The sequence below is a fragment of the Callospermophilus lateralis genome, chromosome 5, assembly GCF_048772815.1.
Source record: "Callospermophilus lateralis isolate mCalLat2 chromosome 5, mCalLat2.hap1, whole genome shotgun sequence".
Taxonomy (NCBI): domain Eukaryota; kingdom Metazoa; phylum Chordata; class Mammalia; order Rodentia; family Sciuridae; genus Callospermophilus; species Callospermophilus lateralis.
This window is the reverse complement of record NC_135309.1, coordinates 111525836-111538578: the sequence shown is the minus strand read 5'-3', so window position 1 is coordinate 111538578 and position 12743 is coordinate 111525836. Positions and strand designations below refer to the sequence as shown.

Here is a 12743-nt window from a genome sequence, read left to right as displayed (position 1 = left end):
TTGGGAATGAACTGATTTGAAGTGGAAAAATCTTCAATTTTCAGCATAAAATTGCTCAAATAGGATTGTCTTATTTTTCTTTATGACAAAAGTAGGTGCACAAATATGTGGTTTTCTGTTTAATATGTCACTGAGTTCACATGAAAAATTTTATAACAGCACAAATAGTTATTTGATACAGTCACAGTCATTATTGAAACTTATTTTAGCATTTTGATCTTATGCATTTACTACATTATCTCACTAGTTGTTGGTCTTAAAGGTTATTATGTTGATTATATCAGTATAAAATGACTACTATAAGTCTATATTTACAGTTCTTTTTTTCTTTTTTGATTTGAGGTGTTTTTCTCCCCTGCCCAGGTGAATTATACTTTAATGCACTACAGGTTGTATACTACGGATGGAAACTATTAAAGTTTATAATGTCAAAAACTTTTCTTAGACCAAAGGTATCTTCCACAAAGGTATGAAACACTAAAATAGCCATATAAAAATTGCCTAAAAAGAATTACAAATTTTTTATACGTTCTTAATGATTTAACATTGATATAAAGTAATGGTGCCCAGTGTTTGTTGTAGTTAGTGATCTAAATAGTCTAGTCATAAGTTGTGAAACTGTACACTACAACCACAAACTTAATTTTGAAAAAGTTTTTAGAATCCCAGTCACAAGAAAAAGGCTGAAAACTTTTTAAGGAAAGAGCATAAGTGGGAAAGATAAATGAGTGGTATTGGTGTTACCACTTTAACCACAGGCTCTGCCTCATGTGGTTCTGTATGTCAGTTCTCAGCAAAATTGTTTGGGTGTGAATGGGGGGTCAGACAATATCATGTTCAATCAAGGTAGCAATTTCCCTATTGGTGGCTCTAATTTTTTTCTGATCTTAAATAAATGAGGCTGTGTCCCCCCTCCCCCACTCCAGTTGATGGGAGTCCACCTTGTGTAAAAAATAAAACTTTAAAATATAAAGAATAAATCAGAATTGCTATAAAAGGTTTTATTATAACAAAGAATTGTTTTCATATACTTTTAAATATAGTGGAAAGGCAAAATGATACTATCAGAGATAGTCTTTTGACTAGGAGGAAATATGTTGGGTTACTGTGATTTAATTTGTTTTTCCAGTGGTCTTTCTTCTTTACCCACTGCTGTTAATATTCCTAACCCTCTGTCTTCAAAGAAGAGTGAAATGTAGGGGATGTAGCTCAGTGGTAGAGGGGTTGCCTAGCATGTGTAAGTCCCTGGGTGTATTCCCAGCACCATCAAAAAAAAAAAAAAAAAAAGACCGAAGAGTGACCTAGCATTCATAAAACACTCATAAGCACCAAATTGCTTCCCCTGAGCCTACTTTTACTCTAGCTTCTGGTTCTTTTTCTTCTAGAGAGTAGCATTATCTAGTAGACAGCTCAAATTGTAGCTATATCAGTAAAACCTTTTTAATGCTCCAGAATACTTTTAGGTTAAAACTTTTTATTTTTTTAAATATATTTTAGTTGTTGATGGACCTTTATTTTATTTATTAATTTCTATGTGGTGCTGAGAATCGAACCCAGTGCCTCACACATGCTAGGCAAGCGCTCTACCACTGAGCCACAACCTCAGCCCTAGATTAAAATTTTTTAATTCGACATCTTTATATGCACTTAACAAGGATTTTAAGGTCAGTCTGGTAATATATACCTGTAATCCCAGTGACTTGGGAGGCTGAGGCAAGAGAATCACAAGTTCTACGCCAGCCTCAGCAATGTGGCAAGGACCTAAGCAATGTAGCAAGACCCTGTCTGAAATTTAAAAATAAAAGGCTTGGGATGTGACTCAATGTTTAAGCACCCCTGGGTTCAATCCTTGGTATTAAAAAAAAAAAAAAGATTTTAAAGAAAAGGAAATTATGGAGAGAAATCAGAGAGGTCAGCAGTTTTTATAGACAAGAAGAACATGAAATAGAATTTACTGATTTTCCTGTTCTATTATTCTAGAACTCTTTTTTTTTTAATTTTTTTTAGTTGTCAATAGACATTTGTTTTATTTATTCATATGTGGTGCTGAGACTCGAATCCAGTGCCTGACACATGCTAGGCAAGTGCTCTGCCACTGAACCACAACCTCAGCCCCCCGGTATTCTTTTCTTCATGGGTATTTCTATTACAGATCTCATCTTCCTTGGAAAGCCTGTCTCACTTTAAAAAATTTTAGTGGCTTCATGCACTGAATAAAAATAGTGCTGTTATAATTGTAAATGTTAGTATTAGAATCTTCACCTTTGTCTTTTTTTTTTAATTTTAATATTTATTTGTAGCTGGACACATACCTTGATTTTATTTATTTATTTTTGAGGCGCTGAGGATCAAACCCAGGGCCTTGCATGTTCTAGGTGAGCACTCTACCACTGAGCCACAACCCCAGCCCTATTTTTGCAGTCTTAAGGTTGATATGTATTATTTGGATTATGAAATGGTTCTTAGTTTTTTAATATATTAACCTGTCAGGCAGAAGTGTTATTCTTCTTACTGCTATGTCTAGTTAAAATAATATTAATTATTTTGTTCTGCTTTTTTTTAATAGGTCATTTTAGTATTTATGTTTCAGTCATCCAAGAGTTAAGAAAAATCATTCTTTATCCTGGAAAGATTAAAATTTATATATGATGTTTTATTTCTATTAATTGTCTATTAATGTAACAGCAAGTTATGTAAAAATAATTTGTGAGATTTTTATTTTTTAATTTATGAATATTTTCTTTTTAGAGTAGTTCAATTATATAGGGAATAGATTGAAAAATGTAATAATGGTTAACATAGGGGTTTTTTTGTTTTTTTTTTTTTCAGGTAATAGACTGGGTAGACCCAGCATTTGATGATTTTTCAGAGAATACAGTTGTCTCTACTGCAACACCTTTAGGTGTGAATAACTCAAGTCATAGAAGAAAATATGTGCCTCCTGCATTAGAAAGTAGCAGATTTGCAGCTAGAAAAAGAGGAAAGCTCTCTTCCTCAGAACAGATTTTTGGTCTAGAAAACTCAAAAGAATATCTTTCTGAAAATGAACCATGGGTGGATAAATATAAGCCAGAAACTCAGGTACTAAATAGCATACAAAGATGTCTACATAATTTAATTTCAGGGTGGATGGGAAGGAGAGGAATGTCCATTTTCAAATTTTTAGTTATAAGAAACTAAGTGAAGTAAGGAGAAAAAAACAAATTTCTAGATTATTTTTAATGTTCTAAGGCATTTTATCAGCAGTAATACTCTATCTATTCCCTACCTTAAATATATTTCTGGATTTTCAAAAGTTTTATAATTGCAGACTTATCCAAAATTATACAGTGATAGCAGTATAAGGTTAGAATTTTTTCCAGAATAATCTAAAAATTCAAGTATAGTCCAAAAGACTCTATTCCAATATAGAATGTTAATGTTTTACATTTTTTTTTTCACTAAAAATGTTTAGGTTAATAGACTCTATTCCAATATAGCATGTTAATGTTTTACATTTTTTTTTCACTAAAAATGTTTAGGTTAATAGGTGCTGATATACCAAAAAATCAATGAGTTAGAAAAAATTTTTTAACTGAAATTTTTATCTTAGCATGAGCTTGCTGTGCATAAAAAGAAAATTGAAGAAGTTGAAACCTGGTTAAAAGCTGAAGTGTTGGAAAGACAATCAAAACAGGTAATTAAATAAGAAATGTATTTTAAAATATTTTAACATTAAAACTGAGGCAGGAGGATCACAAATTCATGGCCAGCCTTGGCAACTTAGCAAAATCCTATCTCAAAATGAGAAATAAAGAAGGACTGGGAGTGTAGCTCAGTACTAAAGCTCCCCTGGGTTCAGTCCTCCCCTCCACCGAGCTGAAAAGGATGGGGGAAGGGAATTAACGTCAAATGTTTCTCTGACTTAACAATATGTCGCAAAAAATTAATCTTTCCTGGTGTTGTGGTGATGCCTGTAGTCCAAGAGACTTGGGAGGCTGAGGCAGAGGATTGCAAGTTTCAGGTCAGCCTCAGCAACTTAGTGAGGACCTAAGCAACTTAGTGAGATTCTGTCTCAAAAAAGGATTAGAGAAGTGCCTCAGTGATTAAGCAACCATTGGTTCAATCCTGATACCAAAAACAAAACAAAAACAAAAAGCAAAAGAAGTTAGTCTTTTATGATAATTTTATTTAGGTAAAATCAGACAACCTCCAATAGAGAGTTTCCTGACTTAGGAAATAAAGGTCCTAAGACTCAGATACTTGGAGTTTCCCCCTTGATTTGTACCACCTTTTCCTTCTACTGTCCTATCATCAGCAATAAGGCACAGTAAGCTGATTGGGGTTCTAGTATCTTTAGCATAACAGGTTGTCTCACTAAAGTTGCAGGCAAGGTCTGGGGATGTGGCTCAAGCCGTAGCGCGCTCGCCTGGCATGCCTGCGCCCTGGGTTCGAACCTCAGCACCACATACAAACAAAGATTTTGTGTCCACCGAAAACTAAAAAATAAATATTAAAATTCTCTCTCTCTTTAAAAAAAAAATATATAACTTTAAAAAAAAAAGTTGCAGGCAAATTACATACTAATCTTCATCCTAAATATAGCCTAAAACTGTCTTATTCATTTTAGACTGATAGTTTTTGTTTCACTTCCTATTTCTAAAATTATGCTCAGCCCTGGCAAAGTAAAATATTCTCTCCTTCTCTCAGTCTCTTTTTAAACCTTGTGACTCTTCAGACAAAGAAAAATAGAAGTACTCATATATCCATAACATACCCACCATTTTCTCCTGTAAGCATTTTATAGTAAATTATGAATATTGTGACATTCAATCAGACTCATAGATACTTCAGTATGCTTCTCTTTAGAAATTTACTAATTATACGTATTATTATTGTGTTTAACAAAATTAACTTTAATGTGCTAATGTTATCTAATAATAAGTTCATATTCACATTCATTTGTTTCGAAAATTCATTTTATCAGTTTGTTTCAATTAGGATCTAATCAAGGACCACACATTGTGTTTGATTATTATATCCCTTAGGTTTATTTTATTTTATTTTTTGGATTTATCTTCTCTTTTTCTCTAAGACATTGACTTAATTGAAGAGACCCAGCGTCGTGCAAGTGGTACATACCTGTAATTCAGCTTCTCAGGAAGTGAGGTAAAAGATTATAAGGTTGAGGCCAGCCTCAGCAACTTAGCAAGACTTTGCCTCAAAAAGAAAAATAAAAATGGCTGGGGATGTAGCTCAGTAAAGTGCCCTTAGGTTCAATTTCCAGTATTGCAAAATAAAAAAAGAGAGAGAGAGAGAATGAGGCCTGTATGTTGATGGAGGCCTCACATTCTGAATTTGTCAGGTTGTTTCCTTCTGATGATGGTGAACTTTTTCTGTCCTGTGTCTGCATTTCCTGTAACCTAAAATTTTTTTTGTTTTTGTTTTTTGGTACTGGGGCACTGAGTCACATCCCCAGCCCTTTTTATATTTCTAATTTAGAGACAGGGTCTTGCTAAGTTGCTTAGAACCTCACACAGTTGCTGACGATGACTTTGAACTCATGATTATCTTAACCTCAGCCTCCCAAATCCCTGGGATTACAGGAATGTGTTCCTGCACCTGGTTTAGCATCTATTTTTGATCCTTACCTGAATCACTTATTTAATTAGGGTTTTGAATGGTTGTTTTCTAATAATTCTGTTATTTCTGGAATTAATAATAGGCATTTTTCTTTTTTGTTAATTAGCAAGCATTTTTCTTTGAAAGAAAACTTTGCCGTTACTAGCTAGGACTAGTTACTTTGAAATACAGTTTCAACTGAAAAAGCAAGATGAATTCTTAATCTTTTCCTTGAATGTTTTTTTGGTACCAGGGATTGAACTCAGGGGCACTCAACCACATCCCCAGCCCTATTTTGTATTTTATTTATTTGTAATATTTTTGTAGGTGTTGATGGACCTTTTTTTATTTATATGCGGTGCTGAAAATCGAACCCAGTGCCTCACACATAGAAGGCATGTGCCACTAAGCCACAACCCCAGCCCTTGTATTTATTTATTTAGAGTTACTGAGTTGTTCAAAGCCTTGCTTTTGCTTTGGCTGGCTTTGAACTCATGATCCTTCTGCCTTAGCCTCCTGAGCCGCTGGGATTACATGCCTGCACCACTGCACCTGGCATGTAATTTTTTAGTAGGCTTTATTTATTTTTTTTTTTAGAGCAATTTTAGATTCATAGCAAAATTGAGCAGAAGATAAGAGATTTTTCAAATATCCTTTGCCCCCAAATGTGCATAACCACACTTGTTATCAACATCTCCACCAGATTGGTACATTTGTTAATATTGATGAACTTGCATTAATGTGTCACTGACAGCCAAAGTCCATTGTTTGCATCAGGGTTTCCTTTAAATTTTCAACTTTGAGATGAAGGAGTGGTATTTTAGATGCTTTGATGAGAACAGATCCTTCTTTCTTGAGTCAAGCTCCTTTCTGTCTGGCATGTGGCTCTAACTGTATGGTTTAGGGTAAGATAATGGATTTGAAGAGATGATGGAATGCGATGGACATCATTACCCTAAGTACATCAACCATATGTCTGACTGCACATATGGTGTGACACTACATTGTGTACAATCAGAGAAATGAAAAGTTGTGCTGCAATTGTGTACAATGAATCAAAATGCATTCTTCTGTCATATATACCTAATTGAAATAAATATATAAAATTTTAAAAACCTAAATAAAGAAAAAGATAATGTATTTGAGGTGGATTTTCAGTGTCAGCCTTTGATATCTCAGAAATCTCACTCATCTCTCTCAGTACAGATTCTTAGGTAGTTACTCTGACTTATCTCTTATATCAAAGGTTTGTCTTATTGATTTGTTTTTGATCTGTACCCAAGCTAGTAGTTTATATTTTTTATTGTCCACAGTGTTTTCTCACTTAGTAATATTTTTTTTAGTATAAACGTTATCATGTCTTGAGTCTAGGAAGGTGTTACTATTATGCTACCATTTGGACAAACTTAGGTGTGTACATATAGAAGTATTGGGGGAAGTATTCCTCTACAATTCTAAAATCTCCCCCACCAAGATGTTGGATTTTAACCAATCATATACTTTTCATTTTACAAATGTTTCAATGATTTAGTAATTAAAAGACATTTAAAAAAAAAAAGTTGGGGAGCTGCACATGCCAATTTGAGGCCATATTCAGCAGGTTAGCAAGACAGTTTCAGATTAAAAAATAAGTGGACACAGTGATGCATACCTGTAGTCTCCACAGCTCGGAAGCTGAGGCAGGAAGGAACCCAAATCTGGGTTCAAACAAAACCAAGCAACTTATCGAATCCCTATCTCAAAATAAAAAGGTTGGGATGCAGCTCAGTGGTAAAAGCACCTGGCTTTGAACTTTTGATCTTCCTTCCTCATCCTCCCAAGTAATTAGGATTACTGACATACGTCACCACACCAGCTATTACAGTGTTTTAATAAAGATGAGCTGGGCATGTTGGTGCTTACCTGTAAGCCCACTGACTGAGAAGGCTGAGGCAGGAGGATGGAAAGTTCCAAGCCAGTCTCAGTAATGTGGCAAGGCTCTAAGCAATGTAGCCGGACCTTGTCTCAAAATAAAAAGGGCAAGGGATATGGCTCAGTGGTTAAGCACCCCTGGGTTCAATCCCCAGTAACAGAAGAGATGACCTTCTATTTATATTACTGTCAACAAAACATCTGTCACGTGGCTCTAACTACTGTGCTATAAAACAGACACTTAGCTGTCATACGTGAAAAAAAAGTTTATCTTCAAATGTATGGGCTTCCTTTTTTTTTTTTTTAACTGATTTGCTTGACAGTATAGTAATTTCTCATTATTTGAAGTAGTCAGAAGTTCATTCATTAGAATACATTAGAAGACTAAACTGCCGTTCCTAAGAAAATTTCAGAATTGGGAGGCTGTAAACTTTTGGTCACATTTTTGTCAACATATCAGTTTTATATGCCTTATTTAATTTATATTTCTGTTTGATTAACACTGAACTCTCATGGCCAGTAACCGTATAACTCATGTACTGCCATATTTAAAAGTGGGACTGGCTGTCTTCTAGATTCAAGTACACAGACCCCTACACTGGATAATAAAGGTAAATGGATGAGCAAGTATTACAACCCATCATTGCATATAGGAAATCTTTCCCCTCATACATTTTTAGCTGTAACCTTGTAATCAAATTTACTGTATAAAGCTGGGTGCTGTTGTACACCTAAAATACTAGCAACTAGGGAAACTAGGGCAGGAGGATTCCAAGTTCAAGATCAGCCTCAGCAGTTTAGCAAGGTCTTAAGCAGCTTAGCAAGACCCTGTTTCAAAATAAAAAATAAAAAGGTCTGGGGCTGTAGCTCAGTGGTAAAGTGCCCATGGATTCAATCTTCAGTACTAAAAAGTAGATAAATTTTGCTGTATGTGTTAATGATATTAAGACCCACAAACTCTATGTCTGGTAAATATGTTTTTGTTGTTGTTGTTGTTGTTTGGTTTGAACCCAGAGATGTTTTACACTGAACTGTATCCCCAATCCCCCCTCCACTTTTTGAGGGTGGGGGCAGTCTCTAAATTGCTGAAGCTGGTCTCAAACTTGCCTCATCCTCCCAAGTTGCTATGATTATAGGTGTGCACCACGATGCCCTGCTAATATGCATTTTAATATACATTTTTTAAAAGAAACTAATATCCAAAGTCTCTCAAAAAAGAATGTTTTGCTTTTATAATATTAAATTATGTTCTGTTGCAAATTTATGTATTAAGATTGGTTTTTATGAGTTCAGGAACCTCTAAAAGTCATTGTTTCAGGCTTTGCTGCCTTAATTTAGCAAAAGTTTGGTGGTTTTAACTTGGCTACAGAACAGTCCATGAGAAGAATGTAATTTAAGAACTGAGGTATTATGAGAAAAAGGGGTTTGTTATTTAGGAATTAACATTCTCTAATTTTATGTAAAACTTGTTTAACTGTGAAATTTAGTATACTTCTATCAGATGTTCAATAAATATTTGTAAAAGTAATAAATAATATTCAGAAGGAATATTCAAAATTAATATTGTAGCATTCTAGTGATTTGCATGCTTTGCTTTTGTCTTTTTGTTCTGTTTTTTTCTTTTTGTGGTTCTAGTAATCAAACCCCAGGCTCATGCATGTTAGGCAATCACTCTGTTCAACTACACCCTGTTCTTCATGATTTTGTTTTTGTTTTTGGTACTGGGGATTAAAATCAGGCGCTCTTGTATGAAATATGATATGTCAAAAGCTTTGTAATGTTTTGAACAACCAATTAAAAAAAAAAATCATGCGCTCTTAACCATTGAGCCATATCCCCAGCCCTTTTTATATTTTATTTAGAGAAGGCTCTGCTCAGTTGGTTAGGGCTTTGCTAAGTTGTTGAGGCTGGCTTTGAACTTTATATCCTCCTGTCTCAGCCTCCCGAGCTGCTGGGATTACAGGCATGCTCCACATGATTTTGGTGGTTTATTTATTTTTTTAATATTTCAGTTATAGGTGGACACAGTACCTTTATTTTATGTGGGTGCTGAGAATCAAACCCAGTGCCTCATGCAGGCTTAGTGAGCACTCTACCTCTGAGCCACAATGCCAGCCCTAATTTTGGTTTTTAATTAATGTTTGTATTTGGTTTTAGGGTGGATCTATTTTATTAATAACAGGTCCTCCTGGATGTGGAAAGACAACAACTATAAAAATACTGTCAAAAGAACATGGTATTCAAGTTCAAGAATGGATTAATCCAGTTTTACCAGACTTCCAAAAGGATGATTTCAAGGACATATTTAATTTTGGTAAGGTTTGTTGTGAAGACATTGTAATAGCAGGGGAAACTTATGCTTAATGGAGCTTTCAAATGAAGCTAAATGGGTGCATTTTTCCCATACTTTCCAGTTTCCAAGGGAAGTAATCTCAGCAATAGAAAGGAAAGGTGCTCTTAGGAGAGAATGGCATTCCTTGAGGATTAAATCTTAACTGTTTTGTTAGGTAACAAACTCTTATATTTTAATGTTTATGGAGATTATATAGTGTAAGTTCTTTTCATTTGTTTAAAAGGAAATCAGGCTTTAAGATCCGTTAGCCAAAACTGAAATCAATTTCTATGCATGTATAGTTTGTTGGGATGAACCCAACTACTATGTAAAACTATAAAGTTCTTAAATGTATACACACACACACACACACACATATACATACGTGTGTGTGTGTGTGTTTATGTGTGTGTGTATACATACGTGTATAGCCAAGCCTGTAATCTCAGCAATTCAGGAAGGCTAAGGAGGAGTATTGCAAATTGGAGACCAGCCTTAGCAATTTAATGAGATCCTGTCTCAAATAAAAAGGACTGCAGATATAGTTAAGTGCTCCTGGGTTCAATCCCCAGTACAAAGAAAAAAGATTTGTTAAAGGAATATGCCTATATGTGTTAAAGGAATATAGCTTAGATTAGTAAATACTTGTGAGAATCAAATTAAATCAAAACATAAGGCAAAGAGGGTCTTTGAATTTTGAAGGAGGATTTAAGACAAACATCAAAAAAATAATCATTATAACATTTTAAAGCTATAAAATAGCATTATAACTTTACACACAAGTTTATATACTCTTTTTTTTTTTTTTTTTTTTGTACCAGAGATTGAACCCAGGGGTACTTACCCACTAAGCCACATCCCCTGCCCTTATTTTTTATCTTGCTAAGTTGCCTAGGGCCTCACTAAGTAGCTGAGGCTGGCTTTGAACTTTTCAATCCCTGCCCCAGCCTCCATGACTGGTAGGATAACAGGCATATGCCACCAAGCCTGACGAGCACTATCATTTTAATCTTTTGTAGTTTTGCTTATACTATAAAAGGTTTAACTGGGGGTAGCCATAATCTCTTAAACCATTAAGAAATAAAATGGGTTGTTTAGAAAGACATTTTAATGTAGAGTATTCCTCAAAAATCTCTTCTCCAGGCTCTTCTTTAATATGCTCTATGTATACCATATTTGGCAAATACAACTTTTTGTTGCAAGTACCCCATGTTCCTGGAATTTTTGCTGCTTTCCAAATAGTAACATTACTTTTGACAGATAAATCTTTATTTAAAGTCTTCTATGTGAAACATACCTTAAGAGACATTTTGTCCCTAAGTTGACAAATCAGCCATCCTGTTTTTGTTGTTAAACCTTTATTATCAACAATAATTATAATCTTGCATTCATTTCAAGGTCTTTTTTTAATATTTTTTAGTTATAGTTGGACACAATACCTTTATTTTATTTATTTATTAATGCTTGTGTGGTGCTAAGGATCTAACCCAGGGCCTCGCACGTGCCAGGCGAGCTCTCTGCCCCTGAGCCACAACCACAGCCCCCATTTCAAGAGTCTTAATTGTGTCATCCAAAGTCAGAGATATTTTTACCAATTGTATAAATTTTATACTGACAACTGTTTAAAGTCAGCTAACCCCGATACATCATTGATACAGAGAATTTACTGTTGTCAGTATTGATCCTTGTCTTTTGAAATGAATATGCTATTTTAAATTAGAACAATTTTACAGTATTGGAGACTGTTTCATTATAAAATAATCTTAACATATTGTGGGCTACATCATGTATATGGAAATAAATTTATACATGGGTGTATATATGTGTATAATATTAGTGTATAATTTGTTGAAAATTGAAGTGATAAATGTGTTTTCTTTCAGAATCAAACTTCCATTCATTTCCATATCAATCTCAGATAGCAGTGTTCAGAGAGTTTCTACTAAGAGCAACAAAATATAACAAATTACAAATGCTTGGAGATGATTTGAGAACTGATAAGAAGATAATTCTGGTTGAAGTAAGGAGACCTTTTAAAACCCTGTCATAGCTATTTAGTAAACAATTGTGAGATATTTCTTAAGTGTTAACATTAACTCCCTACGTAGTATCAATAATAGTTGCTTTGTGATTACCAAAACATAAAGGCTTTTTCAGTAAACTTAAATAACATAGCTGTAGGTTAACAATAGAGTAGCTTTAAATTAATAGACTTTACAAATGTAATAGCCTAAGTATAGAAAAAACAAAGGAAATATTTGGAAAATCATTTCTCACCGTACTGTAGTTGCTAAAGTGACCCTGAGAACTTTGATCTGAAAATTGAGGTATTTGTTAGTACGTTTTACTATTTAGGCTAACAGCTATTTTATGTGTTTCATAATTTATTTGAAAATTATGGTTAAAATACATTGGATAAATAAAATTTCTTCTTATCTTGATAAATATAAATCTGAAAATAAGTATGCAGTGAAATACTAATACTAATATTGGTCTTATATTTTTAATAGGATTTACCTAACCAGTTTTATCGAGACTCTCACACTTTACATGAAGTTCTAAGGTAAATATTAGTGAAATACAGTATTCTGTATTTGCATTGTGGTTTGGGATTAATGAATGTAGTGTTCAGCTAGCATGTATGATGCCTTGGGTTCAATCCATACCATTAAAGCAGGAGGGTGGGTAATTAAGTAAGTCATTATATGTCAAGTGGCTTAAATGTCAACATTGTTGGTTTTTGTTATTTTAGGAAGTATGTACAGATTGGCCGGTGTCCTCTTATATTTATAATCTCTGACAGTGCCAGTGGAGATAATAATCATAGGTTACTCTTTCCCAAAGAAATTCAAGAAGAGTGTTCTATCGCAAACATTAGGTGAGAAATAAATTTCTGCTT

The 12743-nt window shown here is 34.1% G+C and overlaps 1 protein-coding gene across 5 annotated transcripts in view; it reads left to right on the top strand.

Annotated features, from left to right (window-relative positions):
• Positions 1–12743, top strand: part of Rad17 (RAD17 checkpoint clamp loader component) — a 36847-nt gene that overhangs the window by 937 nt on the left and 23167 nt on the right. For 2 of the 5 annotated variants that reach the window (XM_076857162.1, XM_076857164.1), the window contains exons 2-8: positions 364–467; positions 2830–3081; positions 3593–3676; positions 9670–9826; positions 11728–11864; positions 12355–12407; positions 12597–12722. In XM_076857162.1, coding sequence (XP_076713277.1) covers positions 364–467; positions 2830–3081; positions 3593–3676; positions 9670–9826; positions 11728–11864; positions 12355–12407; positions 12597–12722 — 913 coding nt within the window. Of the gene's footprint in view, positions 1–342; positions 468–2829; positions 3082–3592; positions 3677–9669; positions 9827–11727; positions 11865–12354; positions 12408–12596; positions 12723–12743 lie in introns of all 5 variants that reach the window. The other 3 variants (XM_076857161.1, XM_076857163.1, XM_076857165.1) reach the window with 2 other exon arrangements.